The sequence below is a fragment of the Schistocerca gregaria genome, chromosome X (genome assembly GCF_023897955.1).
Source record: "Schistocerca gregaria isolate iqSchGreg1 chromosome X, iqSchGreg1.2, whole genome shotgun sequence".
NCBI lineage: Eukaryota > Metazoa > Arthropoda > Insecta > Orthoptera > Acrididae > Schistocerca > Schistocerca gregaria.
In genome coordinates, this window is record NC_064931.1 from 506979080 (window position 1) to 507001113 (window position 22034).

Genomic DNA, 22034 nt, shown 5'->3' on the forward strand with positions numbered 1-22034 from the left:
GAGTGGATGTGTAAATAGTAGTCTCAGCTGAGCAACCCTTCCAGAATCAAAAGTGTGACTCAGTAAGTAAATTGTTTCTCCTTAAATATGAGGCTATTCGAGTACACTTTTTGAATGTTTTGCAGAAAGATGTGTCAAGTAAACTGGATGACAATTATTTAAGTCTTTTTTGTCACCATTCTTATAAAGAGGTTTAATAACAGTCACTAAAATTCTTCTGGGAGTGTGGTAACATTTTCATTATGTAAAATTATCCAAAGTTTTGGCCACTGTTGCAAATGGTCTCCCTCAGATTTTTGTGATGACTGCTGAATGAGAAAAACTTCAAGTTCTTATCTACTATAGCAAAAAGATGATGTAATCTGATGAGGTACCGAGGCGGAGGAGGAGGGGGGGGGGGGGCAGGTATCCTTTATTGGTGTTCACTTTATTTCTTGCCATTGGTGGAAACAGGCAAATAAATTATGGGCAGCAATTTTGACACAATGTTCTTTAATTATTGCCTGATGTCGGCTGAGGGGTGCCAGTACTTAGTGCACCTGTGGTGGGTAAACAGATAGCCTGCCTCAACTGGCACAAGACAGCAAGTAACTGCCACCCATTTCTCATTTGCCTGCTTCCTCCAATGGCAACAAATTAATCAAACACAAATAAAAGGTATCTATTTCCACCAACAAAAAGAAATAAAGCAATAAAATAAAGAACATCTAACACTACCTCTGTTCATCATCCTCAATACCCTATCAGATTACAAGACAGCTTTTTTTCTATAGCATATAAGAACTTTTCATTGCTAGTGACAACGGCTGTAGTAGCTTATGTTTTTTGGCTTAACAACTGCTATGTGCAATAATTCTGTCTGCTAAATATGCATTACATACCTCATTAAGAACATTACTTATTCCGTTAGAACAAATTTTCTGAATTCCATTATAAATTTCATCAACACCATAAAAGCTTTCGTTTTTTAGAATTTTTTTAATTCTATTAATTTAGGTGAAGGATGTTAGCAGTACTTCTAACCGCTTAAATTTTGCGGAATGACATTTTTAATATATTCTCTTGCTTCTTCAGTTGTACCATTTAATCCTAGTTTTGCTGCTACATTTAGAAAGTGATTGCTAAAAATACTTGGAACCTGCAAACTAGTCACAATACTGTCTGTTAATTTATTGTTATGGTATCTTATACACTGTCTGGCTTTCCCGTCTCCTGTTTGACAATATCCCCACACAGTTTTAACCTTCCCTTAAATTATTACAGTATTTTTTGTAGAATGCATGTAATGTTGAATGTTTTTCACATTAGCATCTCTTTCTATATAATATAATACCATCACTTTTAACTTACTCTTAAAACATATAGCCATGGATAACATCGTAAGGAGAGTTCATTAAGGGTCAGTACAATATGGGATGAGAATGAGTAGAAATTGGAAGATCAACTAAATACCTGGCAGAGGGAAACTGAAGAAGCAAGTACGGAAAAAAGCTTGACAAAAAGAGAGGTAATGAAAGTCAGCAGGAAAAACACACAAAATGAAGGATTCAAGTTAGAACGAGAAGATTATTGAAGAAGTACTTATTTTCAGATATCTTGGAAGTAAGCTGACCAGGAAAAGGAAACAAAGGATGAAATTTCTGAGAGGCTAGAAAATTGCCCAAAATTTTATTGCTGTGTATCAGACAATTAGGAATTGGAAAATTGTCGGCCAAAGCAAAGTTCATCACATAAATCATATCAGCTACCAGTTTTGACCTATGGATCAGAATGATGGACCTAGACAAAGAAAGACCTAAGTAGAATACAAGCGACAAATTTGATTTCTACAAGGGATCCTGAATAGGACGAGAAGGGCAAGATAAGGAATGTAACAATATCGAACACAATTCAGATCTACCCCTTAAAACTATAGCGAGAATGGGCATGACTCGCTTGGCTACATTAAAAGAATGGGAAAAGAAAGGCTATTAAGAAGAGCTCTGGAATGGACAGAATCTAGAAGAAGACCATCTGATTGAGTATGAAAAAGATGAAGAGATCACATTAAGGATGACATGAATCTAGTGGACATGCAACAACAAAGTGGTAGAAAGGAGAAGGTTGGAAGTGGCTTTGTGGACATTCTGCATAAGCAGAACATTTCAGGAAGGAGGAGAGACTGCAAAGCCATATTATTATTCCCTTAGTTAATGGTCTCTCTCACAATGATGTTATTTAATATCAGGGTGCATGACAATTAAAAATAATTGTAAAAATGCAAGTGTAAATGAAAAAGGGAGTGAGGATTTCTAGAAGTACACCAGTGTGCAAAACTTAAGAATGAAAGTAACTTTCAAATGATGTGCCACTGCCAAGTAACATAGCTCAGTGAAACTTGGATCAGACATTGAAAAAATAACTACAGCATAGTACAGAAGGGAACAAAGAGAGATGCAATGAGACAAACAGAAATGACATTTACTTTCGAAGATGAAAATTGTACTGAAATCACTGTAATTTATGTTGGTCCCCTGGACATTACAAAAGGAGGGCAATTGTTATTAAAAGGGTGTGTTATCACCATTTCCAGCATTGCACACACTCCAATGTGGTCCCATGCTGGGCACAACGTTGGTAAGGAGTTGTTCTGGTAGGGCATTACATTCCTCTATCAGCGAGTTTGACAACTGCTGGATACAGAATGAATTTTCACTCTGCAGCTGAGTGTGCACTGATATGAAACTTATTGGTAGATTATAACTATGTGCCAGACAGACTTGAACTGCGTACTGTCACTCTTCGCAGGCAAGCGCTTTGCTGACTGAGCTACCCAAACTCTACTTATGACCCATCGTCACAACTTGACTTCCTCTTAATTCATATCAGCACATACCCAAATACCGAATGAAAACTGATTCTGGATGCATATCCCAAGCTGTAGCTACACCACATCTCCACAATATTCTTTCTTCTAGGAGTGCTAGTCCTGCAAGTTTCACAGGAACACTTTAGTGAAGTTTGGAAGGCAGAGGATGAGGTACTGGCAGAAGTAGAACTGTGAGGAAGGATCACGAGTCATGCTTGGGTAGCTCAGTCAGTAGAGTACTTGCCACAAAAGGCAAAGGTACCGAGTTAGACACTCGGTCCAGCACACACTTTTAATCTGCCAGCCAGGAAGTTTCAACTGCTAGATGCCTGTTAGCACATGTGGACATGCTGAAATACGTCTCCCAAATGCATCAAACATGTGCTCGATGGGTTTCGGATGGAAGCATTGGGAAGGCCAGTCCATTTGCTGAATATCCTCTCATTCCACAAGCTTCTCCATCTGCACTGTTCAATGTAGTAGCACACTGCCATCCATAAAAATGAAGTTGGGGCCCAATACACCTACAAATAAATACACATGGAAAAGAAGCAAAGTGTCACAATAACAATGACCAGTCAAGAGTACTGTGTCCAAAGACTTGGAGGTCATTACACCCCTGCAACATTATGCCTCCACATACCATAACAACTGGACCACCAAAATGATATTTTATGACAACATTCCTGGGTACACGATATGTTCTCACCTCTTGCCTTATGAGGGTCTGTAATGCAGACTCCACTAATGTGTGAATGCTACACAGCTCACTGAATGTGGACTAGGCTGGCCATCCTGACATCACAGTCTATATGATTTACAACAATTGGTGACAGTGTGGGATCAATATGCAGAAGCTCAATTCTAATGACTGCACGGGTGCTGCCCAATCGACACCACATATACTGGTTATCAGAGATTAATGGGTGAGTGCTGTCAGCATGTGCAACCTGTCTGGCCATTTAATACATTTTATTTTTAGTACACAGCAGTTACAAGATGTCAGTGGTCCAGAAAGTTACCACACAAGAAGTTATACAACATCTCAAACAATCTTTCAGAGCAGTGTGTCAATGACCAAGGTACGAGTGAGGAACTAAATAATTTTAGATAGCCAGAAGGGGAGAAAAACCTTCACCATACAGTCTCTCTTTACCAACACTGGATTTTACACTATCTGATTTGTTAACACCATCTGAGCACGAAACCTGGGGAATAAGTAGTTTTTCTGGAAAATTTGAGACTGCAGTGACCTTGGGTAAGAGATCAGAGGGCTGATGCTGAATACAGTACGTCTAAACCTGACAAGTGATGCACGTGTGCTCATAATGTGTCATGACAAGTTACAGTGAGTGAAAACTCAAGCAGATTTTGCAGTGGGATTGTGTGAGCATTACTGTACGAGAGGCACCACTAGTCACCACCGAGAGCTACTTAGTAACATCTCTACGAAGCACGGGGAAGGATATGAAAAATTTACAGACCACATTCACATCATCAATAAGAAAATGTATGCCTCAGAAGCGTTGGTAAAAATGGATTACGTTATGATTCAAGAGGCTGAGCAGTGCACACTAGATATGTAATACAACTGACTAGATGAAATAGTTCTCAAAGCAAAAGAAGTCAGGGAAATATCGCCATCAACTGGACTATGCCCAACAGCACTCTGGGGTTCATACCAACCTGCACATCAACAAAAGTTTAGTTTTTTTTTCAGTTTTATTTTATTTTTTTAATGGCAGCATTACCATCACTCTGACCCAAGCTAAGTACCTGCTCTTTAATTTTATTGAAGCCCTGCAAATGATCCCCTGTGCTATATCCACTTCTCAAAACTGGTAGGTCCTTTGTCTAAAGTCTCATTTTGTTCACATACAATTTCCTCAGACATTTACTTTATTTGTATCTCAAACAGCTGTAAATATTTCTTTTGGCACTACTTCTGGAATGTCATTACCCCAATACTGACTTTGTACATTTAAGACTAATTTTTTAAGTATACGAGTATTTAAATAAATCTGGAAATGTTTGCGCATCTTTCTGTTTGTTTTGTTTTAAGGCGCAAAAACAACTACGGTCATATGCGCCAATGTCAAGACAGTAGAACACAAAAACAAAGAGGAGTTAAAAACGACTACACATTAATCCCAATTGAGGGAAGATAACTCAGCTAAACACAGAAAAAAGGAGAAAGACTTATAAAATAAGCCATAGAGAAATGGAGGTCTTGAACTAAAGGTTAAATTCCCTTTGCCTTATAAAAAATAAATGCGGTTGACAGCTCACATGTTGTTGGCTAAAACTGCCGATAACTCAGACGGCAAACACAAATGAAAACTTAACTGCTTTAAAAAAAAAAAAAAAAAAAGGGGCATTCTGTCAGGACACGGTGGACCATCAAAGGTTGAGGGTAATGAGCACGAAGTGGTGTCTAAAAAGACAGTGCTTGAGACGCAACCTACTTAAAATGATCTCACAGCGAGAGGTGGTCGTACTAGCTCCTGGGAGAGGCTTAATTACCCGGAGCTTGTTCCCATGGAGTGAGGACCAGTGGTGATGACAAAGTGACACCACCTGCTGACAGACACCAACACAGGTCATCAGACAGAATATAACAACTAGCAGGTTCTGGAACGAGGACAGCAACCTCGACAGCAGCGTCAGCGGTCTCGTTTCCTGTCAGACCGACATGACCAGAGACCCACATAAACATCACAGTGGCTCCATCAAGAGCGGCAAGTGACAGCTTTCCTGGACCTGTTGCACTAAGGAATGAATGGTGTACAGCACACAGAGGCTTTGAAGGTCACAGAGAGTCAGAGCAGATGACGCAATTGAAAAGCCTGTGTCGCCAGATGTACTGCAAGGCCTGATACAGGGCATAGAGATCTGCTGTAAATACTGAGCAGTGTTCCAGAAGATGATACCAAAAAAACGTCAGTACCTATGACAAAGGCACACCTGACACCACGGGCAGTCGGAGAACCATCAGTGTACGTGAAGGTGCTATCGCGACATTCCGTGCGGGCCCCAGGTAGCGTTAAGTTAAGCTGCCAGAGCAAGAGCCAAATGTGAACGCCAAGAGGTAACAGGAGAGGAATGTGTCCCATACTGGCAATTAAATGAGTAATCGATGGAGGTGGCATAGGATGGGTGGCCACGCATGGCAGATGAACAGCACACACAACTAATGAGGAGAAAGTCATTGCTGTAGGACAGAAGTAGTTCGGCAGCTTCTACGTAGACACTCAACTGGGCTAGCGTAAAAGGAGCCAGTGGCGAAATGGATGCCACAAAGTGGCGAAATGGATGCCACAATGGTGGATAGTATTGAGATGGCATAAGAGGGACGGACATGCAGATGCGTAAACGAAACACCCACAATGTAGTTTTGAAAGGACAAGGGACCGGTACAGACGGAAGATGGTGGTTCAATCTCCTCCCCAGGAAGTACCAGTGAGGACACGTAGGCATTGAAGGACTGCATACGGTGGGCTACCAGGTAAGACACATGGTAGGACCGAGAAAGTTTCCTATTGAGCATGAGCCCCAGGAATTTAGTTGTTTCAACAAACTGAAGAACAACCGGCCCAAGATGAAAAAGACAGTGGGAAAAAGACGAACTGCTCAGCCAGAAATTCATACTAACAGTTTTGCCGGAGGAAAAATGAAAGCCACTGTCGATGCTGCATGATTAAAGATGACCGAGACATAACTGAAGAGGATGCTCAATGAGACAAGTGCGTAGAAAACTGCAATTCATGGCAAAGTTGTCAACAAAAAGGGAGCAGGAGATGCCCCACAGGAGACAGGCCATAATAGGGTTGACAACAATAGCACAGAGGTCGCCACTCAGGACAAAACCCTGAGGCACACAGTTTTCCTGGATAAAGGTGTCTGATGAAGCAGAACCCACACATACCTTGAAAACTTCGTCTTTTAAAAATTCCTAAAGGAAACAAGGCATAAAACCTCAGAAGCCCAACATGTAGAGAGTACAAAGAATACCAGTCCTCCAGGAGGTGTCTTACACTTTCTCCAAATCGAAAAACACAACCAGTATGTGTTTTCTGCTGAAAACCCTTTACGACATTGATGGGAAAAGTGACAAGATGGTCAGCTGCATAACAGTGAGCTTGATATCACATTGGACAGTGGATAATAAATTACAAGACTTGAGCAACTACATAAGCAAGGCATGAATCATACATTCCATCACCTTGCAAACACAGTTGGTGAGAGAAATAGGTCAGTAGCTAGAAGGATGGTGTTTATCCTTACCGGACTTAGGTACGGATATGACTGTGGCTTCATGCCAGTGTCTGACAAATGTGCCCTCTCCCTAGATGCGATCGTATGTATGTCGGAGAAAGAGCTTGCCCGCAAGAGAAACATGTGAACATCACCTGGTCCTGGGGCAGAGAATCGGGATGAAGTGAGAGCAAGATCTAGCTCTCTCATCATATAGGCAGCATTATAGCACTCACAGTTCTGAGAAGAGAAGAGTATCACTCAAGCCTCTTCCACTTGTTCCCGATGGAGGATAGCAGGGTGATTGTAGGTGGAGCTCAAAATCTCTGCAAAATAGTGGCCCTATGTGTTTGAGACAGCAAGAGGATCCACTATGACCAGAAATTGGGGAATGGACCTTGGTCCCAGAGGTTGGCCCACACCACAGAAGAGCGTGTGGAACTGTTAAAAGAACTAATAAATGAAATCCAGCTAGCTTTTCTGCTGTCACAAAGAAGACGATGACACTATGCACACAACTATTTATAATTAATGTATGTTGTCATAGCATGACTTAAAAAAACGTGGAGAGCACGGCTCTGCATACGAGTTGCCTCACGGCATGTCTCAGTCCAAGAAGAGACAGGGACACAGCACAATAGAGAGGAAGTGCGAGGAATGGAATGTTCTGGGGCAGTAAGGATAATGTTCATAAAGTATTCCATCTGGTCATCACAACTGGGTAAATGTTGTTCGTCAAAAGTCACCAGGGAGGAGTAAAGCCTCCAGTCAGCCTTAGAAAGTTGACATTTGGGTGTGCATGGAGGCGGGGTTGGTGTCAGCAAATGGGTAGCACATTGGAAATGTGCTGCTGAAGCACGTGTCACAGAGAATGGACCACTCAAAATGATGGGCAAGCTGGGCACTGCAGAAGGATAGGTCCAAGTGGGAATATGTGTGAGTGGATTCTGAAAGGAATGTGGGTGCCCCACTGGCAGATGAGGTTACGCCAGTGAGAAGATCATCCACAAGTGCACCTCTTTGACAGGATCTGGGAGGACTCCAAAGGGCATGGTGTGCATTAAAGCCACCGAGCCGTAGAAAAAGGTGAGACAGCTGCCCAATAAGCTGGAGGGGGGCTGCCCTGGTGACATCAAATGATGGAGGAATGTAAACAGTACAAAGCCAAACGGGAAAGTGAAGAAGGAAAATGCAGACTGCAACAGTTTGGAGCCAGGTCTTCAGGGAGATGGGTTGATCATCATCATCATTAACCCAGATGAGCAGCATGACTCCTCCATGAGATGGAATTCTGTCCTTGGGGGTGGGGGGCAAAGTAAACCAGCAAAAAATGCGCAAACTTGGAGCAGGTGTGAGGATGCAATTTAGTTTCCTGGAGGCAAAATACAAGGGGACACTGAAATTCTAAGAGCAGCCTTAAGTCCTCTTTGTTTGCTCAAAGGCAGCAAACATTCCATTGGAGTAGAGTTATGACAAGGGAAAAATGAAGAGGTGTCACCTCGGCAGCTGCTGAGTGCCAGCCTTCCAAGACTCACTGCTACAGGGCACAGAGGCTGAAGGATCCTGCTCCGTGAGGTCTACAGAAATGTCAAAATCCTCCTCTTGTTTGTCTGCAGAGTCCAGGGCAGAAAAACGGTTGATGGTGTGCACCGGCATCACACAGGTCAGCTGGGCGGGGTATCACTTGATGACACTGTCAAAGAGGATCTCCAAGTCAGCAAAGAAGAAGACCGTTTCCCCTTGTTTGAGTTCCTGGATCCTTTCTGGTTGGCAGAGGAAAACTCTGCATGTTTGTTGGCTGGAGGGACATTGGAAGTCTTCGAGACAGTATTCCTTCCCGGCCTGCCAGTTGTGTAGCAAGTAACTTCACCCCGTGAGGCGATAGTTTGGTGGCTTGTTGCACAGATGAAGAGGAGACAGAGACACTACCATGACCCTGTGCAATTTCACACCGCGGTGCTAAACTTGAGGTCACATGTCCTTTGTGGAGCAAGATGTCGCAAGAATAGTACTGTATGTGCTGGATGATAAAACACAGGGTTTCCAACTAGCCAACAACTTGCAAGTGACCAGGTAAGGCACTTTTTTTTCCCATCTGCATCTCCTGGACAGTCCGTTCATCGAGATACATGGGACAATCTCAGGAGGAGGCGGCGGCAGTGGCACAATCGCCATTGCAGTCGATAAAGCGGGAAGGAGGAGGCAGACAATCACCCTCGTCAGTATCCCTAACACAGGTTACACATTTGGCTGGATGTCGTCAGGACTCTCGATTGTGGTTGTAACAGTGACACTTGTAAGAGCATATCTGGTTTGGAATGTATGGTTGTACTGTGATATCTTCATAGCCGGCTTTGATCTTTGATGGAAACACCACTCTATCAAAAGTAAGAAAAAGAGCGCCTGTGGGCACTAAGGATGCATCTACTTTTTCCATCACCTGATCGACTGCAATAGCACCCTGATCAGAGAGGTGTGTTTGGATGTCTGCCTTGGTCAGACCATCAAGCAGCCTAGTGTAAATAACACCACGGGAATAATTCAGTGTTTGATGGGCCTCAACACCAACAGGGTAGTAGTGGTGGAGGAGTGAAGTGGCAAGCAGTTGTGCTTGAGAATCAGACCTAGTCTCCAAAAGTAAAGTGCCATTTCATAAATGAGAGTGGGATTTCACAGGATAAGTAATTGCATCAGCACCTTTCTGAATAATAAACAGCTTTACTGTAGCTACGGACTGATGGTCTTCAGTACATGAAACCACAAGGAACTATGGTGCAGCTGGGTGGGTCTTTGAATTGTTTGCCTCTTTATGTTTAGTAGACAGAGACTGAAGTAGATTATTGGCTCATTGTAAGAAAATCTCCCACGATTGTCAGCATCTCCGATGGCATGCTCGCTCCAATTGCCCCCCCCCCCCCCCTCCCCCTCAGAAAGGGGCGCACCCAACTTAGGTGATTGTTCACACTTCCTAAACACCTGACAGAATAACCAAATGGCAATTTACGAAGAGAGCAGCTCAGGCAATCACTCCTTCCTGGACATGACCTTTACCAGGGGGTACATGCGAACCCTACCTGTCAACCCGGGAATTATGAATCACCTAGTCACTTGTTCACCTGTTAAGTGTCTGATGCATGGGCTGTTCTTCAGGAGTGCATAGGGAGAAAGAAGAAAAAGAGGAACCTCAAACGCCAAAGCAGAGGAAGGATAGAAGAAGGGCAACAAAAAATAGACAGAAGGAACGAAAGACAGTGGAGAGGTTGTTCTGATATCGGTAGATTGACTCTGCAGAACATTTCCAACAACATACCAGACATGTTCCCCAAGGTATGGAAAAGGGATAGCAAGAGGATAGACATGCAGCATGGAAGGGAAAAGATGCTGCAAAGGCTGGGGCCCTGTAGGAGCCAAGCACGAACCTGTCAAAGAGCGGCATGCAGGAGGGGGGTTCTCTCTTTTGTTAGTAAGCCATCTGTCAACTTGAGTGATTAAGTGTGATATATGCCAAGTTTGTTTTTCCTTTTCACGCTCTTTCAATCATTATCATTTTTTTAAAAAAATCACAAACTTTTTCCCCACATATATGTTCCTGGCTCCCACTAATAAAACAAAATAAATAAAACAGAGGGAGGAACTAACAACTTGGCAAGGATTCCTGATTCGTCACAAAATTTTAAAACTTGTGGTGCACTCTTCCAACTATCAGTAAAGCAGAAGGCATGCTCTTGGTTGAACTGTTTCATGTCCTCTAATCAGAATACAAACAACCTTCAATTAAAATATGTCACATTGTTATAATTATGTCATTTTCACTCTATTCTAGAGGCTTATTACGGGCAAGTAATGGATTAAAGGATAGTGACCCATACAAAGGTGAGCTACAATGATTTGTTCAACTTGCTGTGGGCAGGCTCTTCCATTCCCACAGTTGAAATACCTCTCTGGGAATGTCGGTCTTACACAATTTTGATTCTTTGATCTTTCGTAAGTGTACAATGTAGGGACGAGGGGAAATACAGAAAGTAAAGTGAAAATTATTTTGACAAACTGAAACAAAGCACAAAGCATACATACAGAAAAATGTTAGGAAAAGTAACGTGCTAATTACACTTAAATTAAAATTACTTCAAAATTTTTAACAATATCTCAGTGTTAACCCAAGAACACTGAATAGCAACTGGAATTGCACAGCTAAATTTCAGGTTGGCCCAAGTGGCTGTGACTACAAATTTTAATACTGTGGATTTTTTTTTCTTCTTAGCTTCAGATTATATATGTCATAAAAATGTAGCCATCAACAAGTCATAAATGTTAACATTTCTCAAGCCACTGATATTACATGCACCAAAAGTTCAGGGCACATTTATTTTTGTGTTATGGTAACCAGTTTCAGTAATACACAGACCATGTTCACACCTGCAATGTCTCCACTGGTGATATTTGGAGCCATTGTAAGTGCAAGAGACACCTGTTGTAAGCAGCTGACAATAGATTCCCGTTGCACTTATCAGGAACACACGATTTGACGTGCTGTATGCTTAGGCCCTTAAAACCATTAAAAACTTGGTTTTAGATAAATCACTGTTTAAACAAAGTTTGAAACACCTTTTCTTAGGCAAGTCTACCTACTCTACAAATGAATATCTTAGCAGGACTGTTAGACCAGCTTACGTTTTGACGGCACTTGGTCACAACAGTCAAGATTAGTTATTTTGGGTATGATAAATTTATTACAAACGCAAAAGTATGTTTCATTCTGGCAGTGTATTAATTCTGTAAATATTAGCAGTTCCAGTTTACTGCAATGTATTCACATATCTTGACAATCTCCTGATAAATGATCAGGGAAGTGAGCATTATATTCAGATGTTCTATGTTTTTTATGTTATACTTTCTGACACATTCCATGCTGAAGAGAATCACCTGATCTCTTTTTTGGGTTTGTCGAACAAAAACTGAACCTAATCACAGACAAGTTAAGGTCACACTGAGGATGGTCCATCTGACATATACCCTATTCTTCCACTGGGGATGGTTGGAGACTGGGACACCAACAGTCTGCATTGACCAACGACATCACCACCATGGCGACCAAAAGATCTATCAAAACACCCACAAAAAATACAAATGCAAAACGAAATAGCACACAAACTAAACCCAATGAAATTAGCGGGACAACCCCATGAAAAAAGGGGTTTTTGGATGGTGACAAACTAAAAATTCAGTAATAAAAGCAACAACACCGTACAAGATGCAACACTGGTGGGTGGGGGGGATGACAACGACACTTAACTGGCAAAAAATAAAACAACAGAAGCATTAAAAAAGAAAAAAAAAAACACTGTAAGAAGAGCACGGTATCTCACTCTCCAGTTAACCTTTATAGCTCAACCGTATACCAGGATTTCGTGTTCAAGAATAATGGTACAGATTTTGTGGGGAATTAGTGTTAACATGGTACTCAGTGAAATGTGAATTTACAGCACTGACTTCAACATTTCCTAACTCTAGGAGTTTTAAAATACAAATTTTATTATACCTGTCAAACAAAAAGAGTATAATAAATTCTTGTGTTGTGGAGGGGTGTACGAGTGTCAGCTGCGTAATTTTCAAGGTAGACAATGTCACTAGATAACTGATTTCCTTGCTGTCTGTATCCAAACTACAACCACAATTTATATTCCCATTAAACATTCATTTATCTGTATGCATGAAAAAATGCCAAGTTAAACTTTAGTTCCTCCTATAACTGGGGGGGGGGGGGGGGGGGTCAGTCAGCTCAAAATAGGACAGCAACAGTAGACTACCACCAACAGGAATGGGCATAGTAAAACATTGTCGTGTTCAAACGAGAGTTTAGTTTAAGGACAGCTTCACCTTTACTGAACATTGATTTATACATGAATGAATCTTAAGCGAAAATCACCACACTCTGATAATAGGGGCCCCAATTTCATTGTAAAAACTACGTCCTTAAAGATTATAACAGGAATCAAATCTATCATAACAAAAGTTAATAAATGTTCCTTGCAGACAAACTATGGGTTGGGATTGGATTCAGACCCAGATTCTTGCCTTCCATAGGCAGTTCTCTAAATCAGTTGGGAATCGTGTTGCACATAAAAGGAAAGGGTCTGGATTTGGGGCCAGGCTTGGCCCACAATTTCAATATGCCGTGAAGTTTCACAGCAATATACATTCAGTTGGAGGGCTATAGTGTGATGCTGGTCCCTGCTGAATTATGCCGCGAAGTTTCACAGCAATATACATTCAGTTGGAGGGCTATAGTGTGATGCTGGTCCTTGCTGAATTCTTTCATGGTGTGGCACTGATCTGTAGCACAGCCTTAGGTCTAGATTAAGTTGGCTGAGTGCTGGCACAGTTACTGAATGTTAATGCAAAATAAAGTTTGTGATAACAGACTTTATCTGCAGCATAGCTCCATATCTACATTCACATCAATTTATCACACACACACACACACACATCCTACAACAGTAAACTCAGAGGCACCAGTAGCACAGAGATTAATCTCAATACCTTCCTATGGACAGTGATCACTTTCTTTCAAAGTAGTTCCTTCTACATAATAGATTATGGTGAGAATGACATAATGTTTAAAAGGCAATGGTTGTCACTATTTAAATTTCCTCTGATGCCGTTAATGAGCTAGTTCTTCAGACACTACTGAAACATTATTTTAACATCCTGCACTGTACTAGCCATAACTAAGCAACTTTCATGAAGACATGGAAAACTCATGACAATTAAGTGAATCTACTCTATTTTACTACTATTCCATAAATTTTCTACTCAGATTCTTTATGTCGGCCCTACTATGCTTCATAATCAGTAGTGACTGTGTGAATCAGAGTATTCTCCTAAATAAAATTAAGTTTTGGGGAATTGATGGTTCAGCCAACTAATGGATATCATATCCAACCAAAAAAATCATAATTGAAACCATATAGTTCAGGGACATAATTCTGACTGGGGAGAAATTGTGTAAAGGGCCGAGTCTTAGCTCCACTATTCTTCATCACATATGTAAACGACTTTCCATTTAATATACAACATGCAGAATTACATCTTTTCACAGATGACACTAGTACTGTAATCAGTTCATGCATATATAGAGAAACAAAAGAAATGGTAAACAATGTTCTTAAAAATATCATTGACTGATGTTCTGTAAATGGTCTCACCCTCAATTTTAAAAAGAGAACAGTAGAATTTTTGTATATCATTTCGTATTTATACTTGCTTACTGCGCAAATATGCACTTTCACTGCTACAGCACAAAGATCTATCCAAGAAATATCCCTTTTTTTTTTAAGTCTGATGTGCTACATTGGCTGAAAGTCCGATATCAATCACAAAAATTTAACCACGATATATATTAAGTTCTGCTCATCCATGTATACTACACAATGTTAAATGTAAAACTTTGTGAGGTAATGATTAATTGGGTGGAAACTTCAAAATTATTAGGTGTTCATATTTATGGGAATTTACATCGCAAGAAAGAAATATTGGAAATCTTAAAATGACTTAGTTCTGCCACATTTGCACTCAAAATCATAGCTAATCTTTGAGAGATAAATAAGTAATCCAACATTTTTAATCAATAATGACAGGTGGAATAATGTTCCGGAAAAACTCATCTGTAAGAAATGAAGTCTTTAATGCCCAAAAAGGTGCTGTAATAATAATACATAGTTTTCACGCACATCATCTTGAAATGACCTCTTTAAGGAGTTTGTAGTAAATAATTCACTACAGTTCAAAAGTAACAATGTTGTACATAATTACAATACCAGAAGAAAAAATAACATTATTACCCCCAAATAAGGATGTCTTTAGCACAAAAAGGTGTGCACAATATTGTAACCATAATGTTTGATAACTCACGGAGTGATATAACATGTCTTACAGTGTGTGGAGTAAAATTTGGAAACAAAGTGAAAAAGTTTCTGCTAGATAAATTCTATTCTGTAGAAGATTGTCAATCATTGTGATGTTTAAAAGGTGGTGGACAGGAATTACTAAGTTCTGTATATTAAAAATAAACATCTTAATGTTCATCATGCAGCCATATTTACAAATTAATTATTAAACTTGCGATCTGAATGTAAAATGATTCGTTCAACTCCATTACGGTTTATCGTGCGAAATGATCCGTGGAACACGAAACCAACTATGGTTCATTAAAATATTAATGTTACATGAAACAATTGCGGGGGTAGTAGTACCACCATGTGGCGAGGTTTAGATAACTTTAATTCCAGACTGTTTCACTCCATTACGCACTAATGAGAAGTGATATCTGGAGGCTCTGTTTATTTTATATGTAAAGGTCGCCACAACGAAAATGACTTGTTGCTTTCAGTTGCTAACTTCAAATTTAATTATTACTTATTATAACGCTTGATTATACATTTCTTTGTTTCATGAAGAGAAACTGGGAAATTTCTAAATAGTAACTCCTCAAAGCTCTTCCCCATCATTCACCGTAAACATTCATGAGGGCATATAATTCTCTATAGAAACGAGGCATGCACGTAATGACTTTTCAGGTAAGTCCGTATTTGTCTTCCAGCATCTATTTACACTGGTGTTCCTAATGTAAAGAAAAAACGCCCACATTCAGATCCACGCTACAGATCTGCGATTTTATATTCCCACTCGCTACCCCATTGTAAGGGAAAGGCCGTAAATTTATGTAAAACATTTAAAAACAATATAAAAAGGGCAGCTAGGTAAACTGACTGCGGGAACAATTATAATTCTTCACAGTTGGGTAATAACTGAAGCGTAAAGAAAAAAATAACGTTCAGATACAACTTTGATTGCACAATTACTTCTGAAACTTGGTATGTACTTCATCTTGGAATTTCGATGACCTGTGAGGTGTTATAGGTCCCCAGATACCAGTCTGCTTACGCATCTGCTACTTTCACTTACAAAACGTAAAGCGGTATTCACAATCCAACAAAAAAGGTGTGTGCGCATATACAATCATATATTTCCTGTTAAAATACTCAGTTCACTTTGTCTGACCGCAATGAATGCAGCAGCCGGCATCCCTTTCTCGCGTTGCAGTAGTATATTCACATCTTCAATAGCAGCAACAGCGACATTCACTTACCATATTTAGGTGCTGAATCAAAACAATACACAAGGACGAATAACCAACAACGATTACACACGAACTTCACCGCACGCAGAACAAACTGACAGTCCACACATCTATAAAATATACAATACGCACACAGCCAAAACTCTTTGGATGACTAAAGATATCTGATATGATTTTCCCAAAGGCATTGGCATTTCTGCACCCGCGCCGTGGGATGTTAGTGAATATGGTTTATTAGACATCTGGCATTTATAGCTAAATAATTTGATTCAGTCACAGCAGCATTCTTTTCAGCGGTATAATGACTGGTTTGATGCGACCCGACATGAATATCTCACTTGTGCTAACTTCTCTATCTCAGAATAGCACTTGCTTCCTATGTCCTCATGGAGGTATAAAAATTATTATACCTCCTCAGTCATTTATTAGTATATTCCAATATCTGTTTTCCTCAAACGTTTTTACCACCTGCCGCTCCCTCTACTACCCTGGACGTTAATCCCTGATGTCTGAACACATGGCCTGTCATCCGGTCCCTTCTTTGTGTCAGTGTTCTCCAAACGTTCCTTTCTTCAGTGATTCTGTGGAGAACTTCCTCATTCCTCATCTTATCAGTCCACTTAATTTTCAACATTCTTCTATAGTACCACATTTAAAGGCCTCTATTCTCTTTTGTTCCGGTGTTTCCACTATCCATCATTAACTACGATGGAGTGCTCTATTCCAAACGTACATCCTCCGAAATTTCTTCCTCAAATTAAAGCCTACGTTTGTTACCAGTATACTTTTCTTGGCCAGAAGTACTCTCTTTGTCTATGCTAGTCTGCTTTCTACGTCCTCCTTGTTTCGTCCATCATTGATTACTTTGCTTTTTCTTCATTATTTGTAACTTTGCACAACGTATTTCCGTTAGGAGAAGCGCACTAATTTCCGATCGTAACATTTTCTACAACTTTTGGCACAGTACTTTTACTACGAGTCTCTTTTAATGTTCTTTCTTCCATAGAATTGTTGATCTGTCAATTTTTAAGATCTACAATTCACTTCTCCTGTTGCCTGGAGCACTAAGATCAACACTCGTATTTGACAAACACAATTTTTGTGTTCACGGAATTTGTTTTGAACTTTTACAATCACACTCCGTTTTTCACAGTCCGGGACCATTTATTATAAAGCTTAGTGCCAGCACCAGTGTTTTCACAATATAAAGTTGGTAGGTACTGTACTGCTGTCTACCCTCTGTTTCACACAATTATCTAATATATTAGGTCCATTTTTTCTGTTGTAGCAGCATCTCATATTCAGATTTTGGACTTGTAATCTTGTTTATTAGCACCGATATGATTTCGTCAGCACTGTTTTTTCCCATACGTTTTATGCCCAATTCGTGGATGACACATATCCAGATCTTCTTCTTGGTGGTTCCATTAGCACAACAATAGTGGAACACAGTTTTGCATTTTACACTCATGATATTTAGCAACACGATTTTCGTAGGAGGAGATGTTCAAGTCCAACACTTGACTAATTGACTGATTTTTATTTGATGCTGGCCGGTATGGCCGTGCGGTTCTAGGCGCTTCAGTCTGGAACCGTGTGACCGCTACGGTCGCAGGTTCGAATCCTGCCTCAGGCATGGATGTGTGTGATGTCCTTAGGTTAGGTAGGTTTAAGTAGTTCTAAGTTCTAGGGGACTGATGACCACACACAGAAGAAGTGGCGCTTCTTAGAGATCTGATGATTCTTATAATTTCGTTAGGTGTTGCGGATTTGAAGCAGAGTGATATTGTTGATGTACATTACGTAACATTAAGTTATTTTATAGCTTATAAAGGAGCCTGAGTGTTTTGTGTTTCCTTGTTTTTGGTTACAGTGAGGAAAAATTTATTGAATTTTGAGTATATCATTTTCAGATTACTGTGGTGAATCCTATTTTCTATGAACTGTGCTAACCCTGATTCTTCCGATACGTTGTCCCTGGTTGTTCCCGATACTATGGTTTTTCTTATAATTTTTGTTGTGTAGTTTGACCTATATATTTGCTTTGCTTATTGCATATTTTTGGCCTTCCTGAATACATGGTTTAAGAGTTTCTAGTATTTCGTATAGTTTATTTTCACTGCTGTGTGTGTACTCTTCCTCTGTTATAAGTAATGTTCCCTTTCCTGGCACATGATATTCAAATTCCAGATGTTATCTATTTTTTCTGCTTGCATACATTTGATTTAGTTTTAATGTCTTTGGGGGAAACAGGCTTCAAAGTGTTTCAGAAAATATTTTAAATGAGTTAATTTTCTTATCCATGGTGTCTTTATGGTAGACTTGTTCCATATTTCTAAACATATTATTGGATTCATTGTTTATAATTCTGACATGCCTAACTTGGGTGTGTAAATTAACTGTTTTTCTGTTGCTGTGTTTTAAGATTGCTGTTTGATCATCACGATGCAGTCATCTACCCTTGTTGAGATTGAGATCACTGGATACAAGTTAAAGCAAGACATCAACGTTTCTAATTGTCTATAGTTGCTATTCGTTGACAGAAAGTCAGTGTTAATATCTCCACATAAATGATTCAGTTGCTCTTGGAAAGTGTTGTAAGGGATGTTTCTAGCTGAGGAAGAAATTTGGGATATTTCCAACTGGTGACCTGTAGATAGTTAATTATGATGAACAGCTTTTCTAGTTCTAGTTTGAATGCTCAGCATTAAGGATCTTATTAAATGCAGTATCGACTTACATCTACAACCTGTGACCTCAGAGTGTTATGAATGAAAATTGGAACACCTCTTTTTCTTAAGCTGGCTCTACAATATTTATATCTCAATTCTGTAATTTTCTAAGTTCGTCTGCACAATTTCTACACCTCATAGATGACTCTGTAAAAAAAAAAAAAAAAAGAAAAAAACACGTCAACAGCTCTTTCATCCAAACCTCTAGTATCTTGAACTGAAAACAGCAGCTCTTTCACACTTTAGGGACATTTTTCCACCTGAAGGGCAAGTTAGTGCCCTGAACCTTTCTCTGATCCTCCACCCTAAGGAACATACAATGTAAAATTACAACACACAAATGTTTCTATCAGTGAACAAACGAAAATCCTTTGAAGTAGATACTTGTTTGTTCTTTCATGTGCCCTACAGACAAGAGGGAGATGGAAGTTATTGTGGAATTAATGTCACGATTTTCTTTTGCTAAATACAAAATTAATTCTCACGCCATTTTTTTTAAATTTGGCTTAGTACTGGACAACCTACAGTCTGTTTTTGTTTATTAGGCACATAGTCGGCTGTTATATGCTATAACAAGTCTCTTACTGAATTGTATAGTTTATCACTGTTTATAAAAAAATGATGTTATAGCATCTATTCAAGAAGGACGTCATGTCTGACCAAAATAATACTCGATCAATATCTTTGCTAACTGGTTTCACTACAGCACTGGAAAACCTTTTATGGAAGATTATAGATATTTCTGTCTACGAGTTTGTAAAGTATAGGATCATGATGAACTTCAAAATGAGTCACCCTGCTGAATAAATACGTAAAGTTAGTGTAAATTATATCCATATGAAAATCTATTATTCTGTTTAATTTGGCCAACGATTTGTCTGTGCAGATATTGGTGCAAATGTCTATTCATGCAATATATTACCTTAACAATCATGTGTCTGTGCAATCAGTATAAATCAAAGAAAATTACCTATGGTCTATGGCAGGGCTGCTAACTTATAAATGCAAAAGCATCATACCAGTCGCTTAAAATTAGAGATTTTAACAAAACATTATCTTGCATCAAATACAAAATGTTAAAGCAAGTGTGCAAATTAACTAGTAATAGTAATGATAATAATAATAATTATTATAGTAATAATAAAAGAAGTTCTTAAACTTTAGGTTGTTAAATAATCGTCATGCAGACATATGTGTAATAGTAGCAGCAGTAGCAATAGCAATAGTACCCATTGTCATAATAATGGAACACTGGCAATAGTGAAAAGTTCATTCCTTAGCACTTATGATATTGATGACCACAAATAGGATTATCTCACTTATTTCTGGCTCCATTTATCAGAATGTTGGGGTATATAGAGCAGCCTCTCTTTAGGTGGTGCATATATTTGATTTAGAGCACACCTGGTAACGGTATAACAGCTGGCTAATCTTTCCACTCCAAACGCACCATCCACTGAAATGCCAGCCCAATATGTTTCAAAAACACCCTTGTTAGGGTCAGCTTTGACTATAGCCTCTGTCAATACAGAGCGCTCTAGCAACCACAAGGAGGAACTCCTCGAAGAGTTGCGCCAGCACAGTCGTTGTCACACATTCTGCATCCAGGAGACACATAAAGACCTTCAGCATAGGCGCACCAAAATACTTGGCATGACACTTGTCGCAAAACGACTTCATAGTCAGAATGACAGCACCATTTTTACAAAACCCAGCCTAGACATTAACTCTGCTGGAATCACTGCAAAGAACAATATTGAGGTTACAACAATTGGGCTGCTTGGCGTTACAGAAACGTCAGTTTATAAACCTTCTAGAGAAACTGTCATTTTTCAAGAAAGGCCTAATTTTCATAGCCAGCCAGCAAAGGGTGTTATAGACGACTTCAGTAGCTGTAGTACTGGCTGAGGTTAAAGTGAAGATGATGGCAATGGAGTGTCGGTACTGAACTGGGCAGATTCTGAATCTGCGACCCTTATGAAGGGTGGGGAAAATAAAAGTGTCCTGGACGAGTAGATACGATTTGAGGTGACTTTAAGGGAACATTAACGGAGGAGGAAAAAACCTTCAGTTACTTCCAGCAGGATGGAGCAACTACCCATACAGTCAGCCAAAACTTGGAACACATTTACACAACCTTCACACTTGACAGGGTTGTTGCAGAGGTCAGCCTGGTCTCAGTCTTAGCTGGCCACCAAGGTCACCTGATCTGTCTGTGTACAATTACATCTACATCTACATCTACATTTACATTCCGCAAGCCATCCAACGGTGTGTGGCGGAAGGCACTTTACGTGCCACTGTCATTACCTCCCTTTTCTGTTCCAGTCGCTTATGGTTCGGGGGAAGAACGACTGTCTGAAAGCCTCCATGCGCGCTCGAATCTATCTAATTTTACATTCGTGATCTCCTCGGGAGGTATAAGTAGGAGGAAGCAATATATTCTATACCTCATCCAGAAACGCACCCTCTCGAAACCTGGCGAACTAGCTACACCGCGATGCAGAGCGCCTCTCTTGCAGAGTCTGCCACTTGAGTTTGCTAAACATCTCCGTAACGCTATCACGGTTACCAAATAACCTTGTGGCGAAACGCGCCGCTCTTCTTTGGATCTTCTCTATCACCTCCGTCAACCCGACCTGGTACGAATCCCACACTGGTGAGCAATACTCACGTATAGGTCGAACAAGTGTTTAGTAAGCCACCTCCTTTGTTGATGGACTACATTTTCTAAGGACTCTCCCAATGAATCTCAACCTGGTATCCGCCTTACCAACAATTAATTTTATATGATCATTCCACTTCAAATCGTTCCGCACGCATACTCCCAGATATTTTACAGAAGTAACTGCTACCAGTGTTTGTTCCGCTTTCATATAATCATACAATAAAGGATTCTTCTTTCTATGTACTCGCAATACATTACATTTGTCTATGTTAAGGGTCAGTTGCCACTCCCTGCACCAAGTGCCTATCCGCTGCAGATCCTCCTGCATTTCGCTACAATTTTCTAATGCTGCAACTTCTCTGTATACTGCAGCATCATCCGCGAAAAGCCGCA

At 40.0% G+C, this 22034-nt stretch overlaps 1 protein-coding gene across 1 annotated transcript in view; it reads right to left on the bottom strand.

Annotated features, from left to right (window-relative positions):
• The window catches only part of LOC126298459 (polyadenylate-binding protein-interacting protein 1), a 113749-nt gene extending 97344 nt beyond the window's left edge, over positions 1 to 16405 (bottom strand). Inside the window, exon 1 of the mRNA XM_049989790.1 lies at positions 16251 to 16405. Within this exon, the coding sequence (XP_049845747.1) occupies positions 16251 to 16253 (3 nt within the window). The 5' untranslated portion in view covers positions 16254 to 16405. The remainder of the gene's footprint in view (positions 1 to 16250) is intronic.
• Positions 16406 to 22034: the final 5629 nt, after the last annotated feature.